Source organism: Melanotaenia boesemani, chromosome 6 (genome assembly GCF_017639745.1).
Source record: "Melanotaenia boesemani isolate fMelBoe1 chromosome 6, fMelBoe1.pri, whole genome shotgun sequence".
Lineage (NCBI taxonomy): Eukaryota > Metazoa > Chordata > Actinopteri > Atheriniformes > Melanotaeniidae > Melanotaenia > Melanotaenia boesemani.
In genome coordinates, this window is record NC_055687.1 from 732,126 (window position 1) to 756,423 (window position 24,298).

The 24,298-nt window shown below is 45.8% G+C and overlaps 1 protein-coding gene across 2 annotated transcripts in view; it reads right to left on the reverse strand.

Annotated features, from left to right (window-relative positions):
* The window catches only part of pogzb (pogo transposable element derived with ZNF domain b), a 30,438-nt gene extending 22,088 nt beyond the window's left edge, over positions 1-8,350 (reverse strand). For both annotated transcript variants that reach the window (XR_006010708.1, XM_041987708.1), the window contains exons 1-9: positions 8,262-8,350; positions 5,695-5,813; positions 5,481-5,606; positions 5,179-5,402; positions 1,589-1,682; positions 1,342-1,518; positions 1,151-1,264; positions 488-695; positions 256-401 (exon numbers count right to left, since the gene is read on the reverse strand). Coding sequence is in view for 1 of the 2 variants with exons in the window: in XM_041987708.1 (XP_041843642.1) it covers positions 256-401; positions 488-695; positions 1,151-1,264; positions 1,342-1,518; positions 1,589-1,682; positions 5,179-5,402; positions 5,481-5,606; positions 5,695-5,809 (1,204 nt within the window). In the remaining variant the exon portion in view is untranslated. The remainder of the gene's footprint in view (positions 1-255; positions 402-487; positions 696-1,150; positions 1,265-1,341; positions 1,519-1,588; positions 1,683-5,178; positions 5,403-5,480; positions 5,607-5,694; positions 5,814-8,261) is intronic.
* Positions 8,351-24,298: the final 15,948 nt, after the last annotated feature.

The following is a 24,298-nucleotide window of genomic DNA, read 5'->3' on the forward strand; positions in this document are numbered from 1 at the left end:
CCAAAACAATGCGTTCTCCCTACGCTCGAGTTTGAGAGCGAACTCACCAGCGTCAGCTAAGCCGTAAACGACCGCACTCAGACGCCGTTCGAGCATAAATCCGCCTTAAGATGTGGATGTAGACGTGTCAGATCTGATTATTACAGTAAAGTGATTACTCATGTAAACGCATGCTGTGCAGTATTTATTGTTCACACAACTTATTGTACAACTCAGGTATGATCCAGATGTATATATTTCAGGTGTGGTTCTTACATGAGGAGGGGGCGTGGCCATGCACCTGGTCCTGGTGGCTTTGCAGCTGAGTCTCAGATGAAAACTGACGGTAACAGAACCGGCAGCACTGCCTCTCTCCGCCTCCTCCAATCAGCTCCGAGTGCTGCAACATATGCTGCATCAGCCTGCACACACAGACACACACAGGTATACACACAATGCTTCGCCTGCAACCAGACCAGCCAGGTGTGTCCAGGTGATGGTGGCTCACCTCAGGTTGTTTTCTGCCAGGTGGGAGCAGATGTGGCAGGTGAAGGTGGAGGTTTTGATCCCCAGAGGTTGGGGTTTCCTGAGGCTCAGGTCGCCCTCGAACGTCCCGTAGTAAAACTCCTCCACGCTCATCACGACCCGCGGAGATTCTGATGCTGGCGCCGTGGTAACGCTGGGCGTCATGGTGACAGAGGGGGCAGGGCGAGGAGCTGTGGTCAATGGAAACGGTTAATGTCGGTCCTTCACAGTCTAAAGATCAGTGTGGTGAGGTGGTCCTGACCCAGTTCAGGAGGTTCTGACTGTCTTCACCACAGACCTGTAGGTTTCTGGTACACATCAGATCCTGATCCTGGTCTGGATCTGGCCCAGTCCAGGAGTCTGATGGTCCAGAACACAGGCCTGTTATCCGACAGATTTATGTGAATTTCAGAACCTTTTAGATCTCAAGTGGGTCAGTGAACAGGACCTCCACACTAGGCCAGAATGCTGTGTTGGAACTGAAATCCTGAACCCAGACTGGTCTGAAATGGGTCTGTTAGACTGCAGTGGTTCCAGAACTATAAGACCTTCAGATTTAGGTTCTTCTTGGTTGGTAATTAACAAGCCAATTAGCTACAGGAACCAGTATGAATAAAGTTCTGGTAATGACCCGTCTCACTCATACCGCTGCTGGGGGCCGTGACCCGGCTGACTCCATTGGCTGAACCTGAGGGGAGGGCGGGGGAACCTGCCAGCTTTAGGGACTTGGCTCCACCCACCTGGGTCACCTGGAGGTTAACTGAAAAAACAAGAGATCGGTGAGTCCACCCGTCGACCTGGGTCTGAACAGAACCCCTCCCTGTCCAGCATACTGACCCGGTCCAGTGGTGCTGGCTCGGAGGGTCAGGGTGGCGGGCAGCTGCATGAAGGCGGAGCCTGGCTTGGCGGGGCCCCCTGAGAAGGTGGGGGCTGGTCTGGTCTGGACAGCCTGTCCCTGGTGGAGGACCGGGGACATGCCCACACTGGGTCGGACCAGTTGACCCAGAGACGGGGCTGGGGGGACAGGAGGTATTGATTAGTGATTAGCAAAGATCATAGATCCTGATGGGTCGGCTCGGCTTACACTGGATCAGCGTGAGTGGCTGCACTGTCTGGCCCGGCTGCAGGTTCAGGAGCAGAGATGTGCCGGAGTTCACCACCGTCGGGACCTGGAAGCCCTGAACATGACATCACACAGCATGAGGTAAGAAGCAAACTGGGCCACCAAAGTTCTGATCAATTTTCTGGTTCTGGTTCTTCAGATCAAAGATTACTTCTGTTCATCTACAGAACCAGAACATTGGGTTTCTCCTGTCATAGAACCAGAACGGGTGGGTTTTTCTGTTCTAGAACCAGAACTATGGCCCGCGGGCCAAAACTGGCCCGCCAGATTACACTGATGGAAAAAACCGTGTCAATGTGCAGAGACGTGTTTACAGCTGTGTTAACGAGCAGCGTGGCCCTTTAAGAGCTGGAGGAGGCGACACGCGCAGGGCAGGGAGGAGGACGGCAGAGCAGAGGAAGTCGCTGTGAGAAACTTCCTGTTTAGCGGTGAATGTTTTGCTAACAGCTGTAGCAGTAAACACCACACAACTCTGCTAGTTCTAGCAGAGTCCGTGTCTGCTTCACCACTGCTGGGTGAAGTAAAGGGAGCTACGCCTGAAGCTAGCTGCTGCTTCACCCAGGAGGAATCACCTCTCCTCCGCCTCTTGAGCTCGGTGTGGAGGATGAAAGTTTAGCAGGTGTTTCTGATGGAGTTTTCCCTGATAGTGGAGGCAGCAGACCAGAGCTTTATGGCCACTAAACCATCAAAGAAATGTTTCACTTCAGGAGCAGAAAGACCAGACGGAAAGACGAGGAAAACCTTTTGTTGCTGTGGGCGCGGCGTTCAATTTACTGGGCATGTTATTTTTTATCACAATTAGTCACATTGTTACGTGCAAAATGTCTTTAAGAGAAAGCCGACAGCAAATTTTGGTTTACAAACACTAAATCAGGGGTGTTCAACCTGCGGCTCTCTGGACCTTCCACAATGGCTCTAAATACACAGCTAAACATGCTAAAGACCTAACTCATGTTTTTAAATATAGATACAATAACAAATGCAGGTTTTTAGCTATTTTTCTTTTTTATTTATGGAATAATGGCACTGAATTTGAATAAAAGTAATATTTTTATTTATTGGTTTTTCTTGTCAGAAAGTCTGTTTACTGCTGAAGTTTTATGTTTTCCTTTCTTTTTAAACCTAAAAATAAAAATAAAAATGTGGTTCTATAGTAGATTTTTATCAGAAATTATAAGTCATCTTTTTCTAAAAGTCTGGTAACATTTGCGTCTCTAAAGGAGTTTTATTTAGCTGGCTGAGGGAAAAATGGCTCTTTGGATTGGAAAGGCTGCAGACCCCTGCACTAAATACATAAACAGGTTTAGCAGCAGTTTTCTCTTTAAACACCAACAGTTAAAATATTTCTTCATATATAAAATCAAATATTTATGAGAAAGAAGGATGAAATGTTCAGGATTTACTAACTAAAAGGTTATCTGGGGTTATTCTTTTGGTCACTACCCACAGCTCGTGACCATAGGTGAGGGTGGAAACATAGATCGACCAGTAAATTCAGAGCTTTGCCTTTAGGCTTAGCTCCTTCTTTACCATGACAGACTGATGCCCTCCTGTCCAGCACCCCTGAATAGACCTTACCACGGAGGCTGAGGAGTGTGATCCCCCTGTAGGTGGAGCACACCCTGCGGGCCCCCTTTTTGAAGAGGGGGACCACCACCCCAGTCTGCCAGTCCTGGGGAACTGTCCCCGATGTCCATGCGATGCTGCAGAGGCTTGTCAACCAGGACAGCCCTACAGCATCCAGAGCTTTAAGGAACTCTGGGCGGACCTCATCCACCCCCGGGGCCCTGCCACTGAGGAGCTTTTTAACCACCTCAGCGACCTCAGCCCCAGAGATAGCAGAGCCAGCACCAGCTACCCCAGACTCTGCTTCCTCATCAGAAAAAGTGTTAGTGGGATTGAGAAGGTCTTCGAAGTATTCCCTTCACCACCTCACAACGTCCCGAGTTGAGGTCAGCAGCCCCCCATCCCCACTGTACACAGTGTTGACGGCGCACCGCTTTCCCCTCCTGAGCCGCCGGAGGGTGGACCAGAATCTCCTCGAAGCCGTCTGGAAGTCATTCTCCATGGCCTCTCCAAACTCCTCCCATGCCCGAGTTTTTGCCTTAGCGACTGCCGAAACTGTGCTCTGCTTAGCCCGCCGATACCCATCAGCTGCCTCTGGAGTCAAAAAGGCCCGATAGGACTCCTTAACCTTGACAGCATCCCTTACTGCCGGTGTCCACCAACGAGTTCGGGGGTTACCGCCACGACAGGCATCGACGACCTTACGGCCACAGCTGCGGCTGGCCGCCTCAACAATAGAGGCACAGAACACAGCCAACTCGGACTCAATGTCCCCCACCTCACCCGGGACATGGTTGAAGCTCTGCCAGAGATGGGAATTGAAACTCTTTCTGACAGTGGACTCTGCCAGACGTTCCCAGCAGACCCTCACAACACGCTTGGGTCTGCCAGGCCTGACCGGCATCCTCCCCCACCATCTGAGCCAACTCACCACCAGGTGGTGATCAGGTGACAGCTCCCCCCCTCTCTTCACCCGAGTGTCCAGAACATGCGGCTGCAAGTCCGACGACACGACTGCAAAGTCGATCATCGAACTGCGGCCTAGAGTGTCCTGGTGCCAAGTGCACATGTTGACACTCTTATGTCTGAACAAGGTGTTCGTTATGGACAGTCCATGACGAGCACAGAAGTCCAACAACAAAACACCACTTGAATTTAGATCAGGGGGGCCGTTCCTCCCATCACGCCCCTCCAGGTCTCACTGTCATTGTCCACGTGAGCATTGAAGTCCCCCAGCAGAACGAGGGAGGGAAGGAGTGCTCTCCAACACCCCCTCCAAGGACTCCAAAAAGGGTGGGTACTCTGAACTGCTGCTTGGTGTATAAGCACAAACAACAGTCAGGACCCGTCCCCACACTTGAAGGCGGAGGGAGGCTACACTTTCGTCCACCGGGGTAAACCCCAACATACAGGCGCCAAGTCGGGGGGCAATGAGCATGTCCACACCTGCTTGGCACCTCTCACCAGGAGCAACTCCAAAATGGAAGAGGGTCCAGCTCCTCTCAAGGACAGAGGTTCCAGAGCCCAAGCCGTGCATCGAGGTGAGTCCAACTATATCTAGCCGGAACCGCTCAACCTCACGCACCAGCTCAGGCTCCTTCCCCGCCAGAGAGGTGACATTCCACGTCCCTAGAGCTCGCTTTTGCAGCCGAGGATCAGACCGCCAGGGTCCCCGCCTCTGGCAGCCGCCCAGCTCACACTGCACCTGACCCCTATGGCCCCTCCTGTAGGTGGTGAGCCCACGGGAGGGGAGACATGGGCCCCTCTCAGCCCCATGGGCAAAGGCCAAAAAGGTGAAGACACTGAGGACAGAAACAGAAACTAATAAACAAATAAAACTGTTTATTACAGGATGTTCACAACCATTTATAAATTGTTCTGATCTCGACAACTACAAGGGGCGGAGTTACAGAGCCAATCAATCAAAATAAGTCTGGTGCTTCCGTACCATCCTGTTGGCATCTTTGTTGCCACGGGAACCCTACCTGTGTGGTCAGCAGGATGGACTGTGTGCTGCCGGTTCCGGGGGCAGCTGGGACAAGAAACGTCCCGCCCGCCGTCTGCGTCAGGATGAGGGGCGGAGCCTGAGCCATCAGGGGCGGAGCTGAAGCACTGGGTGTGGAGGAGGGGAGAGGGCAAGAGGAGGAGGTGGTGATGGAGGGAGGAGGAGGCCTCACAGAGGAGGAGATGATCCGAACAGGTGATGGCACTGAGACAGAAACAGAAACTTATAAAAAAATAAAACTTCGTTTATTACAGGATGTTCAGAGACAAAACAACAAACCACCTGAGCTGGTGTGTGTAACTGTTCGAACCACACACACACTGTCACCTGTCGAGGCAGGTATGATGGGGGGAACAGTCGTGGGGGGCGGAGAGTCGGAGGAAGGAAGAGGAGACAGAGAATCTTCCACTGTGGAGACAGAAACATGGATGTATGGAAGGCGGCGTGGGCACATCATCACAAACTGAGTGTGTAAGTGTGTGCGCATGCGTGTTACCTGGCTCGCAGTAGGCATCCATGAAGTCCATGTCATCTTCCTCCACGCTGTCGTCCACCTGTTGCCATGGCTCCAGCTCTTCCTCCTCACACTCCATAAACAACTCCGTGTCCATGTTGCTATGGAAACATTCACCATCATCACCAGATGTAAGCTAAGATGGCCGCAAGAGTGTCTGAGTCCTTGGCCTCTCTACACAGATCTTGTAGAAGTGGCCAGGCTGGGACGCTGGTTTGCACCGTTCAGGCGAGCTTGAATAGAATTATGGCTGATAGTAGCGACGCTGTAAGAAAAACCACGACCACCCGGCGGTGACGGAAGACCTGCGTACGCTCAGCGCAAACATGGATGACTGATGAAGAAATCTGCGTGGGACTAGGGCTGGGTATGCTCACTAATTTCCAGCCTGCTTCCATTCAATTTTAATTACATCCGATTGGATTTCGATTCATTTCCAGCTAACTGTGTAACACCAGCTATTTTCTTGAATATTAAAAACATCCTCAGATCATTTTTTTTTATAAAACACTAAGTGAATTTACTGGAAAATTTGGGGGTAATCGGATTACTGTAATAATCTGATCTGACGCATCTACATGCATGTCTGAAACACCGGAACAATTCAGTGTTTTCCAAATTTCCAGCCAGAAACGCTGTGATGGAAACATTCAGGACTTTTTAAATGTCCTGATGAAGCTTTTCATCCAGCGGAGTCGCTCTAAATATTCTGAAAGTTCACATCTCAGATACGTGCTGACGTCAATAAAACCTACACAGAATTCTGGCTCCAATTAAAGCCGGAATACGACTCAGCAATTCCTACAATGACGTAGATCCAGCTTGTTCCACTGTGACGTCGCCATGATGACCGTGATGCTATCAGCGTAAGACAGAGCAGGAGAAATCCTCGTCTGCTCCTCCTTGGAGCAACATGCTTCCATCTCCACCTGCTGAGAGAATCTAGAAAACCCATCTTTCTGTCTGATTTCCAGATGGTTGACGTGTTTTCCCACACGTGCACTCTGTCCTCTGACGGAAACCTGTGTGTGCGTGCGCACGTGTCTGCGTGTGTGCTGACTGCTGTGCACACAGAGCAGCTATGGCATGTCTTCATGGAAACCAGAGGCAAATAGCATCCGACTGTTTCCTGTTTGATAAAAAGACGAAGTGGAAACCTGTTCTAGAGGAAATGTGGCTTTAAATGACCATGTCCGATTTATAAAGTACATATGTGCATGGTGACATCACTTCCTGTCGTGGAACGTGGCGGCGCCCACGGTCCTAGCATTGGATGCTACTGTGGGAGCCCGCGGTCTTAGCATTTGCTAATGTGTGTTTGTGTCTTTATGTGCCGTGAACAGCTGACCCAGTTGTTTCATACTGAGGGTGAAACTCGGTCGGGGCGGGATGAGCACATGGGGGTGCTCGTGTCTTTAATGCCAAATGTGATGTAAGCATTTTCCTACTTTCTCAGCTCCATCAGCTGTTTATTAAACAAGTCTGAACCAGGACCAGATGCTCCAGCACCACAGCAGCGTATAGAACCACAGAGAGAAAAGAGTCCAATTAAAGTGGAAGATGGAAGCTAGGATAGAAAGCCGCGTTGCCGCCTGGGCCCGCATCACTCTGGCCAGGTCCATTTATATGGTTCGTGTTTCTGAATATTACTGTTAAACTTAGTTATTGATCACAGTAAACATAGATCAAAGTCTAAATAAAGATCTGCAATGACCCCGCAGACTGAAGTCAGGAGTAAGCGGGCGCCCTGCTCATCTAGACCGGCCAGACCTTTAAACCGCAACAGCAGCAGAAAACAAGCTGGAGCTTTCACACACGTCTGAATCTTCATGTAATTCTGATCTCAGATCTGCGCTTTTTAAAACTGACACTTTAACACATTTTTCATTATTTTGATTGATATTTGTCATTTAAGTTATTTTAGTTTATGTGTTGATTTGTTAAAAATAAATTAAACCTTAAAGGTCTTTTATGTGCATGATGACGTTAATGTTTTGGATGGGATGGTTCAGTTTAGTGGTCTGAAGAACTGAGCCCAGAGTCCGCATCTCAGGGTCCACATGTCTGGGTTTAACCACCAGAACTGAACCACTGGTTCACATTCTTGTGTTCTGAAGCAACTCAAACATGTAAAACTTTAACACCTGTCCAGGTGTTGTAGGTGGAATCAATGACCCGCTCAAACTGCTCAATAAAGTTTTATTGAAGGAGCGACAGAGCAGTACCGGCTACGCTCGCGGGGGGCGCTCCACCCCCATCTTTTTGTTCCTTTAAACCAGTCTGAAGCGTCTCTGCCCCAGCGAGTAAAAACCTCTACTCTGCGCGGCTACAAAAGCACGAGGGGTCCAGTTAGACCTGTTAAATCTAGATGCAGTCAGAACGCGCACCGCAGCTGCGGGCTGCGCGTCCAGTCCGCGGTTTGCGTGCACCGCCCCGCGGCGGCAGAGAGCGCTCACACAACGAGCGCCACATAAATACCTCCATAGACCCCGGGGTCCAGGTCTCGGTGCAACTCCGGGCCAAGCCGGAAAGAATCGGACCGGTCTTACCTTTAGCTGGAGCGAGACCACGGAGCTCGGACGGGTTCGCAGTCGCACAGTTCTTCAGGCGCTCTGTGGTTCGACGTGCAGGGGGCGGGTCTTCCTGCCACAGTCTGTGTCGGAGCCGCGGATTGGCCCCCCCACGGACTTACGTCACTTCCTGTTCAGACAGCGCTGCCTTTCATTGGTCCGCAAAAAAATTTCTGGAGGAACTAAAGTCCGATTCACAACAAAGCGCCGCGGGTTTCAGCTTGCCCGGGACTGGAAGCTCCGCAGCGGCTGGGACGTGTCCGGTCAGCTGGAGCGGCGGAGCCCACGACCTCAGACCCGCAACCTGGTACAAACCACGGGCCAGCAAGGGGGCCAGGAGGCGCCAAAACAGCAGGCACAGGCAGAGCAGGGCGCCATTTTGTTTTTGTTCCTGGAGACGGGCGGGGCTATATACTGTGACGTCACGATTTGAATTTAAATAAATTGCCATTTTTGTTTTATTACCTAAAAGCTTATTTATTTATTTATTTTAAATCATTTAAATTTTCATTTACGTTTTTAATTAATTGCATTTGAAGAAAAGGTTGACAGGTTTTCATTTTAGAGCTGCAAATAAGAAATGTGAACAACAGAGAAAAGAGAAGGTGAATCAGCTTCACATCAGAGGAAACTGTGTCATGTGACGCGTGTCATGAGGAAGAGTTTCTCACAAATGTCAGAGTCAGGAAAATAAAAAAAGTATTCTGAAATGGGAAAGAGGTTAGGATGGTGTCATACATCCAGCAGATGGCGGTAGACGAACTTCCTGTCAGCTAACAGAACCACAGAAGAAGTAAATATGCCGTTATCTATTCAGAACAAAGAATTTATCTCATCTAATCGATTTTTATGTTTATTGTTTAATCAGATCTCAGAACCTACAAACAGCTTTCATGTGTTGAGTCAGAAAAAGCAGTTTACATCAATAATGACAGAATTAAATACAAAAATCATCCACACAATCCAACAAAAGACTCAAGTTCAAGAAGTCATCGGTGGTTGCATGTATGGTTCCTCATTAGCCAAAATTTGAGTTTTGTTTTAAATATTTTGAATGTGGCCCGGTCTCTAAACTCTTAAAGGTTTGAGCTCCTGTAAGCGGGAGCAGCCGTCAACCGTACGCCGTGAGTCTGAAGGTACGACAGTCGCCTCTAACACAAGTTCTGCTTATTTCACCGCTTATACTGGATCAATAAATACAATGAAGGCTGGTGGAGAGAGGCTATGCAAAATCTTAGAAATCGAATATGCCAGTTTAAAACTTTTAAAATATTCTAAATTTAGAATATTGTATTTCTGAAGTATTAGACAATGATGAAACGGGTTTCTATCAAATATTTTGAAAGATTTTTGTGTCTAAAGATTCTCTTGGCTTTAAAGTAGTGACCACTTTGTCAGTGACCAGTTAGTAAAACAATATTCAATCTGTAAAAAAATCAGACAAAGAAGAAACATTTTAGCAGCATTTACTGGAACTGATGGTCTAATTTGTCTCCAATTACAGAGCTTAAAGAGTACAATTTAACTTTTTGTTTTTTACATGATTTTTAAAGAATGTGGTGTCCAAGGTAGCCGGCAAATATACAGAAATTCATCTACAATCTGTAGCTCCTCTCTTTTTTAAAAAATAAACACGTACTTGACTTTGCTGTTGGGCGTTTTGAAAATTTTAAGGGACAGTTTTTTTTTAATCTAATAAAAGGCATGACTTACTGAGCCACTCATCCATACAGGACATTGCTGAAGTCAGTTTGTTTTCTAACTTCCACATCAGAATTTTGCTCAGTAGAAATGACAGCATCATCTGCATAAAGCTGGGAATTGATGTGTTGGCAAATATTTGATAAGTCGTAATATATAATGAGAATAATATGGGTCCAAGTATGGAGCCCTGAGGAGCTCCAATCTGCCACTCTAGAAAAGGAGGTTTAACACTATTGACTGTCACACAATGAGTTCGGTTTGATGGATTTCATCAAGAAAATTGCTTGTTCTGAAAATCTGAATTTGATTAGCCTGGCCCAAAGGATTTGGTGGTCAAATACCCTCTATAAATCAAGAAAGACAACATGACAACTAACCAAATCTTGCTTAAATTTCCTAAAAAGAGGTTTATTGCTGTTTCTGCTGAATGTTGGGCACGAAAACCATGTGGGTGCAGAGCCGGATGACCCTTATTTAAATCAGCAGTCAATTGTTTAGCAATCCTTTTAACTTCTTTTTTGGGCCTTATACTGATTGGCCAATCATATTTTACACAATCCATGTCGTTGGAGCAACAGAATTCCAACTGACTAATTAATCATATGAGAGCAGGATCACTGGTGGAGTCTGTTCTCACCTTCAGTGTTGCCTCCTGGTTCAGCCACCTCAGCATCAAATCCTGAACTCCACCGTGTCACCAGTCAGGCCAGTAAAATAACCACCCCTAACGTCTCTGACCCGTACTGCCGCTCTGGGACCAGGACAGCCACCCTGATCGTGAGGACCCGCCACCCACTCTACACCTGCTTTCAGATGCTGCCTTCAGCCAGACGTTAGAAAGTCCCACTGACCCAGAAACCCTTCCACAGATCTTCCCTTCCCTCTGCCACAACTAACCTGGATAAACAGCTCATCTGTTGCTGTTTTCCCTTCTCTGTGTAATGTCTTGTTTCAAATGTTTTAAATGTTTTAAACATGAACCCTTGAGCCATTCAAAGTTTAATTTCTGTCACCACTTGGGACAAAAAACAAAGTTTTATCTATCTATGAGTGATTGGACATACACTATCATCATCATTATTTCACATTTGAGCATCATTGATTTGTTTTTAACAACTAGCCTGTTTTATGCATCAGTTTATAGAACACCAACCCCTCCTTCCTGGTTTATTAAAGAGTTTTTATCAGCCGTACACATTAAATACAACAAGATTTTAATACCTGGTGATTTTAACCTACATATCAATAACAGCAGATTCCTACGACAGTGAGTTTTTACACCTTTTAAACAGCATGTAACACAGTCAACTCACACCAGAGGACCCACCCCGGACCTGGTCCTGACCTATGGTCTTTCCACCGGTGTGTCCCTGGACCTGGTCCTAACCTATGGTGTGTCCTCTGTTGCTGACCTGGCTGAGTCAGACCACTACAGTGTGTTGTTTAACATCACCAGTTTTATCCACCAGGAGGCACCAGTGAGAATTGTGAGGAAACGATATATTACTGCTGAAGTACCTGCAGGTTTTTATTAATATTTTTTTTTTTTTTTTTTTTTTTTTTTTAACCTGTCTTGTCCAGCATCGTTGCAAACAGAATGATTGTCTGGCTGCTGTCTGGTGCTGGGCAATTTTACTCTATCAAGCAGGGATTTATACTACATGTATAAAGTCCCTCTTGATGAAAAACTTTATTAAATCAGACTCTTAATGCTGGACTCGACCGGAGGGGACAGAGAGAGAGAGAGAGAAAAGAAAGTAGAGAGAAGAGGGAGGGGAGAGAGAGGGACAGAAAGGGTGTGGGGAGTGCGGGTGGGGACTTGAAACATTATACAGAAGACCATGTAATCCACCTTCACGTACCCCATCCTCCCACACACACACACCACCCCTCCATCACCCACTCTCCCAAACATACACCACTCCCCCACACACACACCATCCTCCCTCTCATACACCATCCATCCTCCCGCACACACACCATCCTTCCACCATCCATCCTCCCACACACTCCCCCATCCCTGCACCATACATTCTCCCACACATACCCCATCCTCCCACACATACATCATCCCTCCACCATTCATCCTCCCACACCCACACCACCCCCCCTCCCACACACCACGCATCCACCTCCACACACCCCACCCTCCCACACACCATCCCTCCACCACCCATCCCCCCACACCCACACCACTCTCCCCCCCCCCCCCAACACACACACACACACAAACACCATCCCCCCACCACCATCCTCCCGCCACCCCACGCCACGGGGGGACAGCCCCAGCCAGGAGGCGAGGAGACACGAGCCAGGCCCCCAACCCCCCACCCCGCCCCCGCCCCCCCACTCCCCACCCCCAAAACAGCACCTTCCCCCCAGGGCCAGCAGCCAAAACCCCCCGGGACAGCCCGCCTACGCCCCGGGCCAACGCGACAGGCCACCCGGCCCGCCCCGCCCCCGGGCCATCCATGGAGACAGGGGCGCTTGAAGACCCCATCCCCCCTCCCTCCCCCACTAGTGATGGAATATATTATGTGCTGTTTGCAATTAAAAAAAGAGGGTTAAAATTGGGGGGCAGTAACTGCATTGAGGAGGGGGTGGGGCCACCTGAGCAGTCCCACCCACCTGACCTCGCATGTTCCACCCCCCAAAACGTGTTTGTATGTTGCAAATGTTATTTGTGCTCAGTGACTAAGTGGAATTAAAAGCTGGGAGGCATGCTGCCGCTCGGCGAAGCAACAGGGCCACTATGATGACCCCCCTGCCCCGCCCAGCGCAACAAGCACACCTCCCACAGCCCTACCTGTGTATGTAGTGAAGAGTGGGGGAGGGGAGGGGTCAGGAGATGTAGGTCCAGAGGGGAGTAAGCCTCCCCCCTGGAAGACGACCCGCCAGTGGCTTAGGGCGCCCCCGTCCCCCGCCGGCCCCGAAGGGCGTCACAGGCCCGGAGCAGGCACCCCAACCCAGGCACGCCATGAACCCCCCCAGGGGTCAGCCACCAGCCCAAGGGGCCACTTTCCTCTTTCTGAGTGGGAGGGGGGCGAGGCAAAGGAAGGGAACCCCAGGCCCACGCCCCCAACACCCGGCCAGGGCGCCCCCCAGAGGACATGTCCTAACCCCCTGCAAACGCACACACACTCTTTTTTTTTTTTTTTTTTTTTTTTTTTTTTACCCCAGCCACTCACACACCCTCTCACACACCTCTATACACCAACACCTCAATACGTGCACATACCTCCACACACACACTTCACGCACATACCTATAAACACACACACCGGTGCCCACATACACACACACTCTCATACCCCTCCATACACATACACCACTACACACGCACTCACATACATACCTGCATATACACACAAGCACCTCCATACATACTCACGCCTCCACCCACTCCTTCACTCCTCCACACACACCTCGACCTCCACGTGCACATACTCATATATACACACCTTCACACACACCCACACACACATCCCACATAGACCTCCACACACACACCCGCACACCACTCACACACACATACACGCACACACCTAGACCTTCATACACACCCACACACACATACAGCACACACATCCCTCTACACCCACCCACACACCCGCATACCTACAGACACACACACACACACACACCCACCTATATACAAACACACCCCACCCAGGTTCCGGGGCTGCGACCAAGCACCAGGGCACGGACCAACCCCCGGCACGGCACATTCGGACGGGCCCAGCCCCCCCCAGCAGCGGCAGACCCCCCACCCCCAGGAGAGGGGGGAGACCCGACACCCCAGAGCCCGGGGCCCCCACCCGGCCCACCCCGGGCCCGACCGGCCACCCGGCCAGGGGCCGACGGACACCGACCCAGGCACCCCGGCAGCCACCCCCCACCGCCACGAGGCAGTCCCACCCCGGGGCCCACCCAATGCCGCCCGCCCAGACCGGAACCCCCAGCCGACCCAGCAGCGGAGCAGCCGAGATCCCCACCCAGGAGACAACCGGAGACCCGAAGCCACCAGGGACCCCCCCACCCATATCCACCCCCATCCCAGCGAAGCCGCAATCCTCCACCTACATTAGGTGATGTAGCCAGTCACAGGGGACCAGAGGGAATGAAAGTCATCTGATTGGTTCCTGGAGGAGGCAGACATTATCTCAATGCTGATGTGATCTAACAGGAGATTTCTAAACTGCTGGATAGACAAATTATTCTTATCTTTCCAGTTCACAAGAATAGTTTTCTTTGCGATGCATAAGACTGCGAGGACCAAGTTTATGGAGTGTATTCCTATGTTAGTGTCACCCAGGTCGCCCAGTAGGCAAAGTGTGGGGTTTGCAGAAAAACTGGTTTTAAACCATTTTGAGAGATCTTCACACACCTTAATCCAGAACCTTTGGACAGGTGTGCAGGACCACAGCGCATGGATGTAGCTATCAGAAGTGTTCTCAGAGCAGTGTGGGCAGATATCTGATGGTGAAAGGCCCATCCTGAACATCCTGTGTCCTGTATAATGAGTTCTATGGAGAATTTTGAATTGTATTAGTTGTATATTTGAATTCTGAGTCATTTTAAACGTGTTTAAACATATTTGTGACCATCTTTTCTGATCAAAGTTATTAGATAAATCATCTTCCCATTTTGAAGTTGGGAGAGATATCCTGTCTTCTAGCTTTGCAAGTAATCTATATATTTTTGATAATAATTTTGGAGTATTAAGATTCAAGAATTCTGCTATTCTGACAGGAAGCTGCAAGTCTAACTGTACAGGGGTATACTTCTTACATATAATTGATTTTAGTTGGTGGTACTCTAAGAATTTATTGCTGTTGATTCCATACTGTGAGACAATTGTGTTGAAAGATACAAAGTTTCCATTTTCTATTATCTGTCCTAACTGTTGTATTCCTTTAGTCTTCCATTGAGTGAAGTTTATCATCTTTTTGTTCTGCAGGATGTCAGGGTTGTTCCAGATGGGTGTAAGTCTACATGGAAAGAGGGAAGATCTGGTTATCTTACAGAATTCCCACCAAGCCATTAAGGAAAAACGGATGTTAAGGCTTTTAAAGCACTTATATGGTTTATTGGTTGAGCTGATGAACGGCAGGTCAGAGATGACTAAGTCCTCACACAAAGCCTGCTCCACATCTAGCCACGGCTCATCCAGATAACTGGGTTTGAGCCACATTGAGATGTACTGCAGCCTGTTAGCTATAAAGTAGTGATTAAAGTTTGGTAGGTCCAGTCCTCCTCTATCTTTAGTCTGCTGTAAGGTTTTAAGACTGATACGTGACGGCTTGTTTTTCCAAAGAAACTTGGATATGAAAGAGTCCAGAGATTTAAACCAACTGGTGGAGGGTTTAGTGGGTATCATTGAAAATAAATAATTAACTTTAGGTAGAATCATCATCTTAATGGTGGCAACTCTCCCCATTAGTGAGATGGGTAAGCGCCTCCACCGTAAGAGATCATCTTCTATTGTTTTTAGTAGCTGAACATAGTTTAATTTTGTTAAATCTGATAATCTGGGGGAAATATTTATACCTAAATATCTAATGTTTCCTGTCTGTATTTTGATATTAGGGATGTTTTGTAGGTCACAGTTGATGGACATGGCTGTAGTCTTAGACCAGTTAATAGAATAATCAGATATTGATGAGAACTTATTAATAACTGTGATTGTCTCAGAGAGTGATGTTTGTGAGTTCTGAAGGAAAACTAATATATCATCTGCATAAAGACTTATTTTATGTTCTATGTTTTTGCCCTGGATTCCTTTAATTTCTATATTTTGTCTAATAGCAGCTGCTAACGGCTCTATGAAAATGGCAAAAAGTGAGGGGGAGAGTGGACAGCCCTGTCTGGTGCCTCTCTGTAAGCGGAAGCTTGGAGAAGTTTGATCGTTGGTTTTCACACATGCATTTGGGTTATTATATAATATTTTAATCCACTCTATGAAAGCAGGTCCAAACCCAAATTTGTCTAGTGTTGCAAATAGAAACTTCCAGTTTACCCTGTCGAAGGCTTTTTCTGCATCTAGAGAAATGATTGTGGATTCTAGATTATGTAAAGTAGAGTAATCAATGAGGTTAATTAGTCTACGTGTGTTAGTAGATGAATGTCGACCTTTTATAAAACCTGTCTGGTCCGGATGTATTATAAGAGGGGTTATTTTTTCTATCCTTCTGGCAAGAGCTTTACTAATTATTTTCAGGTCTACATTTATTAAAGATATGGGACGGTAACTGGATGGAAGTGTGGGGTCTTTGCCTGGTTTTAGCAATAGTGTTATATTAGCTAAGTTCATATTTTGCGGTGTTTTTTGTTTTTCCTGTATTTCTAACAACATATTATAAAATGTAGGAGCTAGCGTTGTCCAGAATTCCTTGTAAAATTCTGCTGAGTAACCATCTGGACCCGGGGCTTTATTGTTGGGCATATGTTGGAGAGCTTCGTGGAGTTCATCTACAGTAATAGGTGCATCTAAAGTTATTTTATTTTCATTTTTTAGTTTTGGTAGATTAATGTTGTTTAAAAATTGTTCAATATGTTCATCTGTTGGATTAATCTGTGATTCATATAATGTTTTATAGAAGCTTCTAAACGTGTCATTTATCTTGTCTGGGTCATGGCTGATGTTTCCGTCTTGATCTTTAACAGAGGAGATTGTTGTTTTTTCCTTGTTTGTTTTTAGTTGATTTGCTAAAAACTTTCCAGATTTGTTACTATGTTCAAAGTTCTCCAAGCGAAGTCTTTGCACTAAAAACTGTGTTTTTTTATCTATAATTTCTTTAAGCTGCAATTTAGTTTTCCTTATATTATTCATTGTGTGCTCTTCGGGGGAAATGCGGTAAGCCTCCTCCAATGATTTAATCCTGAGTTCTAATTCTAAAACTCTTGCTGTTTCCTTCTTCTTCTTATGTGAGGAGAAGGAAATTATTTTCCCTCGCATTACTGCTTTTCCTGCTTCCCAAAGGAGACACGCTGAAGTTTCAGGCATGTCATTTTTTTCTATATAAATTGACCATTCTTTTTTAAAATAATCAATAAACTCAGGATCTTTCAATAAAGAGGTGTTAAATCTCCAGCTTTTACCAATCGGTTTATTATTTTTGATTCTCAGACTGAATGAAACTGGTGCGTGATCGCTGATGCTGATTGGATGTATCTGAGTCTCTGAAATGTCGCCCATTAGTGAGTTACTATTTAAAATATAATCTAGTCTAGAGAAGGAGTGGTGAACTGAAGAGAAGAAGGTGTATTCTCTTAGTTTAGGATGGTGAGAGCGCCAAGCATCGCAAAGACCAAAATCCTTCATGTACTGTTTGATAGTTTCTGACGACTGCCAGACTCGATGACTGGCTGATGTGCTGCAGCGATCTTGTTCAGTCAAGACTACATTAAAATCACCAGCTAGCACTATTCTGTTATCTGAATAATTCTGGAGTGTAGCAAACAGGGAGTGGAAAAAGGAGGGATCATCTGCATTGGGGCCATATACATTGGTAATACATAATTTGATATTACAAATAGATAATAAAGTTATCAGAAATCTGCCTTCCGGATCCACTACTGTGCTATGTCAAAATTTAGTCTCTTATTAATAAGAGTAGCTACTCCTCTCTGCCTAGAATTGTAACAAGCTGAGTAAACATGAGGAAACAGAGCTGTTTTAAGAAGATCTATGGTTGAGTTTGTTAAATGAGTCTCTTGTAGTAAGACAATGTCAGCCTGCAGCTCCTGTAATTTATTAAAGATCTTCAACCTCTTCTCCCTGGAACCGGCTCCATGTACATTCCAACAGACGATTTTTAACATGGTTATTGTGAACGGTTTAATGCTTCATGCGTGTTACTGACGCGTGTGTCTTTGTGCGCCCCTTTTGCGTGTTCGCGCGTGTTTGCATGCAGCCTGATTGCGCGCGTTTGTCCGTATGTTAAATGTCCGTATATGTAGTCTACCTTAATGCGTGTTCTCTCATACATAAAACGCGAGTGTTTATATGTATCATGTATGGTGCGGCTGTGCGTCCTGACGGTGTTGCGTGCGCTGCTGATATTACGAGCTGGATTACAATTAACAGTGAAGACGTGAAATAGAAAGATAGTGAAAAGTGAAAAGTGAGAAGAGTGGTAAAACAGAAAAAAATACATCGATCTAGGTGTAGAGGCTGTGGTGAGACGAGCAGTGTGTTCTACTGTCAGTGATCTATAATGGCGAGTTAAGAGTGATCATTTGGAGAGATTGACTTACAGCACCTGGGATCAGAAGAGCCACGGAGTGACGTCCGGGTCGCGGTACAGTTGTCCATTAATAAACAGTTTATCCACCGCGATGACAGCGCGAGCGCCATTAGCCATAGATTTCCTTCTGATGTGAAACAGGACTCTCCGTCGGTCCAGAATCTCTCTCGGATATTGGTCGTTTACTCCGAAGTTGGTCCCCTTCAGTTCGCGGCCCTGGTTCTTCACCTGCTCCTTCTGTTTGAAGCTGACGAACTTTGCTACTATGGGTCTTGGTCTGCTGGACCCGGGTTTCCTCCCGCCGAGCCGATGGACTCTGTGAAAGGAGATGTTTTTCACCGTTTCCTCTGGGAGCTTCAGGTGGGTTTTGATGAAGTTTTTCACCGTGGTCTCGGGGTCCTCCTCCGTCTGCTCTGGAATCCCTGCAAATACCAGGTTCTCTCTCATGCTCCGAGCCTGCAGATCGATCACCGTTTCCTTAATCTTCTTATTTTCATCTGAGAGACGGGTCAAGCCCTCGGTGAGGGATTTTACCGTCTCTCTGAGACCGGCATTTTCTGCAGCCAGACTTTCCACCTGCTTCTGGCTGAATTCTAATGATTCACGTAGCGCCTGGAACTCTTTGTGGAGAATTTCTACCAGACTCAAACGCGCATCAAAACTACTGAGTTTCTTATCTATGGAGATCAGAACATCTGTTGAGTCGTTCCCCGTTGGTGAAACAGCTCCAGGTGAATCCTCATTTCGCTGTCTCTTGGACTTAGATGCGGTGGAGGGGGTTGACGTGTTGTTTGGTTTCCCCATGACGATTCTGTCGTAACAACGATCTATAAAATCTGTCAGGCTGGCCAAATCCTCCCCGCTGTGCTCCAGAGTGTACCTTTTAAAGACACTATAGTCCTACTTTAAAGAATATTTTGATTAAGTTGGCACAAAATACAATCGAATGAAAGTAGAAATGTTTGGGCGCCTAGTTTGAATCTGCCGTCTCCCCCGGAACTACGTCACCTACAGCATTAGCGTCACTTACCTGCCACCCACCTGCATCATAATTGCTTCTTTAGGCTCTTTAGGTTTTTATTAATATTTACCGGGAGGACGCTGCAGGTAGGTGACGCTGGTCGCATAAAGCAGTGGTCCCCAACCCTGGTCCTCAAGGCCCACTATCCTGAAGATCTTAGATGTCTCCCTGTTGCAACACACCTGATTCAAATGAATGGCTAATTGGCAGACTTGTGCAGAGCTTGTCAGAGAACCATTTTAATTTGATTAAGGTGTGTTGCAACAGGGAGAGATCTAAGACCTGCAGGATAGTGGGCCATGAGGACCAGGGTTGGGGACCTCTGGCATAAAGTGACGCTAATGCTGTAGGTGACATAGTTCCGGGGAGACGGCAGATTCAAACTAGGTGCGCCCAAACATTTATGCTTTCATTCAATTGTATTTTGTGCCAGCATAATCAAAATATTCTTTAAAGTAGGAAAACAGTGTCTTTAAAAGGTACACTCTGGAGCACAGCGGGGAGGATTTGGCCAGCCTGACAGATTTTATAGATCATTGTTACGACAGAATCGTCATGGGGAAACCAAACAACACCTCCACCCCCTCCACCTCATCTAAGGCCAAGAGACAGCGAAATGAGGATTCACCTGGAGCTATTTCACCACCGGGGAACGACTCAACGGATGTTCTGATCTCTATAGATAAGAAACTTAGTAGTTTTGATGCGCGTTTGAGCCTGGTAGAAATTCTCCACAAGGAGTTCCAGGAGCTACGTGAATCACTGGAATTCATCCAGAAGCAGGTGGAAACTCTGGCTGCAGAAAATGCCGGTCTCAGAGAGTCGGTAAAATCCCTCACCGAGTGCTTGACCCGTCTCTCGGAGGAAAATAAGAAGATGAAGGAAACAGTGATTGATCTGCAGGCTCGGAGCATGAGAGAGAACCTGGTATTTGCAGGGATTCCAGAGCAGACGGAGGAGGACCCCGAGACCACGGTGAAAAACTTCATCAAAACCCACCTGAAGCTTCTGGAGGAAACGGTGAAAAACATCTCCTTTCACAGAGTCCATCGGCTCGGCGGGAGGAAACCCGGGTCCAGCAGACCAAGACCTATTGTAGTGAAGTTCGTCAGCTTCAAACAGAAGGAGCAGGTGAAGAACCAGGGCCGCGAACTGAAGGGAACGAACTTTGGAGTAAACGACCAATATCCGAGAGAGATTCTGGACCGACGGAGAGTCCTGTTTCCCATCAGGAGGAAATCCATCGCTGAAGGCGCTCGCGCTGTCATCGCAGTGGATAAATTATTATTAATGGACAACTGTACCGCGACCCGGACATCACTCCGTGGCTCTACTGACTTGGTATGTGCTTTAATTTTCCTGTTTTCTCACTAGATCATGTTATATCCATAAAACTGCCATAAAAGATAATTTAGTTAACAGTAAATCCACTGCCCGTCTCCACTACACTGCTCTCAGCACAGATGAGTTTTTTAAATTACTTTTTTCCTTTGGCACTGTCGCTCTTTTCACTCTTTACACTTCTTCTCTCCGACCCTTTAACGGTTAACGGTAACACTTGTCATTATATTATATACACATCAGCACTTTTCATGATTCACAGGAACACACACAGAACAGCACAAGCGCACATACATCCCTGTCACAACCAGCTGGCAGATACACATGCACGCGGAGAAGCAGTGGGATGCACGCATACACGCTTCAGTAATATACATATAGCCTCATCTCTGTGGTTGGTTCATGAACGAACTCACATTTGTCACTTGGAATGTGCGTGGAGCTGGCACAAGGGAAAAGAGGTTAAACATTTTTAATCGTTTGTAAGAAATGAAAGCAGATATAATATTACTCCAAGAGACTCATTTATCAAACTCAACAATAGATCTTCTCTCAACAACCCAGTTTCCACACGTGTATTCAGCTTCTTATAATTCTAGGCAGAGAGGAGCAGCAACTCTTATTAATAGAAGGTTAAATTTTGACATAGATAATACAATCATAGATCCAGAAGGCAGATTTATAATAGTTACATTATCTATTAAAAATGTTAAGTTATGTATTGCAAATATATCTGGTCCAAATGTAGATGATCCTCCTTCTTTCACTCCCTCTTCGCCTCTATGGTCACTCAGATAACACACTAATTATAGGAGGTGATTTTAACATTATACTGGACAAACAAAGTACCACAGGAGCTCATCGAGTCTGGAAATCCTCAGAAACTGTTAAACATGAAGGATTTTGGTCTCTGTGATGCTTGGCGCTCTCACCATCCCACACTAAGAGAACACACCTTCTTCTCTTCAGTTCACCATTCCTATTCTAGATTAGATTATTTCTTAACTAGCAGCTCGCTGATGAATGACATGTCAGAAATCAGAATCCATCCTATTAGCATTAGTGATCACGCACCAGTATCATTCACTCTGAGAAGTAAGAGCAATAAATCAGCAACTAGAAACTGGAGATTTAATATGTCATTACTTAAAGATCCTGAGTTTATCAGCTACTTTAAAAGAGAATGGTCCTTATATCTAGAAAATAACGACTTGCCAGAAACTAGAAATCAACCATCTCCTCTGTCAGAGATCCAGAAGGAAACATCAGCCACGACCCTGACAAGATAAATAACACTTTCAAAGAATTCTATAAAACTTTATTTTTTAAATCACAATTAAACAAAACAGATGAGAAAACTGATTAATTTCTTAGTAACATCAATCTTCCAGAATTAAAACATGAAAATAAAATGGTCTTGGATTCACTTTTTTTTTAGTCAGTGAACTCCATGAAGCTCTCCAGCATATGCCCAGCAATAAAGCTCCTGGTCAAGATGGTCCAGGTCCAGATCAGAATTCTACAAAGAATTCTGGACAATGCTGGCACCCACCTTCTACAATATGATATTAGAAATAAAGGAAAAACAAAAAATACCTTCAAATATGAACCTAGCCAATATTACTCTACTATTAAAACCAGGTAAAGACCCGACACTTCCATCCAGTTACCGTCTAATTTCATTAATAAATGTAGATCTTAAAATAATTAGCAAAGCTTTGGCCAGAAGGATAGAAAAAATAACCCCTCTAATAATACATCCTGACCAAACAGGCTTTATTAAAGGTAGACATTCCTCTACTAACATGCTGAAGTTTTTTAATTGTTGGTTTTAAAAGATTTGTTCATCACCTGTAAATAAATCATCAGAAGGAAGAGTGTTCAAAAATCCACATTTTTAAAAGAAGGCAAAAACACCAGAGATTGAGTAGAATTGACAATTCTTTGTTAAGCCAGTAATAAGAAATAATACATATCTCTGTCAGAGGAGGCCTGTTAGCTTAGCTTCTGGTCCACTAATACATGAAGTGTCGGGACCCTTCGGTTCAGCCAAAAGACCCGCCTACCTAAGTTATCCTCCTCATTTATAGTGATACAATGCACTGTGGCTATGTGCGTGCATGTGGTGCGCAATCATGTGAATGTGTATTTTGCAAGGTGGTCCATCCTTCTTCCGTCACTTTTCCTCCCAGGCTGTTTTCTTCTTTCCCACAGTCAGTTGGGTGAGATCTGCAAAACAAGTTTTATCCTCCCTATTTCTGCTTATTTGTTATCTTCTCAGTAGCTTTCTCTTGCGGGACACCAGAACAATTTCAAGGTCCCTTCCCACTTTCCCAGTATTGAACTCAGTAACCCTGTATGAGTTTGTGTGAATGCATTATCTGTAACCTGCAAAGCAATGATAACAATTAAGCTGTAGTTCTATTAATTAAAAGCAGAGCCTAATGCATGTTACTAAAATCTAAGGATAAAATGTAAATGAATAAATGAATAAGAATGTTTAGATGAGTAAATGAATGAGAATGCTTATAAAATATTTGCAACAATGAGTAGATTAATTAACATCATAGATTATTCTACTCTACATAATCTGGAATCCACAGTCATTTCTTTAGACGCAGAAAAAGCATTTTTCATAGATTGGATAAAATATTATATAACAACCCAAATGCATGTGTGAAGACCAGTGATCAAACTTCTTCAAGCTTCTGTTTGCAGAGAGGAACCAGACAGGGCTGCCCGCTTTCTCCATCACTCTTTGCTATTTTTATTGAACCCCTAGCTGCTGCCATAAGACAAAATAAAGAGATTAAAGGAATCCATGCCAAAAATATAGAACATAAAATAAGTCTTTATGCTGATGACGTATTACTTTTCCTCCAGAACTCACCGACATCTCTCCCCCAGACAATCACACTTATTAACACATTCTCATCAATATCTGACTACTTTATTAACTGGTCTAAGACTATTATTATGCCCATCAACTGTGACCTACAAAACACACCCAATACTACAATACAGTCTGGAAACATTAGATATCTGGGCATAAACATTTCCCCCAGGTTATCAGAACTAACAAAGCTAAATTATGTCCAGCTACTTAAAGCAATAGAGGATGATCTCTCACGGTGGAGGCGCTTACCCATATCACTCATGGGGAGGGTTGCCACAGTTAAAATGATGGTTCTATCTAAAGTAAACTACCTGTTTTCAATGATACCCACTAAACCATCCTCCAGCTGGTTTAAGTCACTGGACTCACATATATCTAAATTTTTATGGAAAAACAAGCCATCACGTATCAGTCTAAAAACTTTACAACAGACTAAAGATAGAGGCGGATTGGAGCTACCCAACTTTAATCATGTTTTCTTAGCTAACAAGCTGCAGTATATCTCCAAATGGCTTAAACCTAGCAGTCTGGATGAAACATGGTTAGATGTAGAGCAAGCATTGTGTGAGGATCTGTTTATCTCTGACCTGCCATTCATCAACTCAGCCATCAAAACACATAAGTGTTTTAAAAGCATCAACATCAGTTCCTCTTTAGTGGGTGGGATTTTCTAAAAATAACCAAATCCTCACTTTTTCCATGTAAGTTTACACCCCTCTGGAACAACCCTGACATCCTGCAAAACAAAAAGCTTAACAATTTCATTCAATGGAAAAATAAAGGAATAAAACAGTTAGAACATATA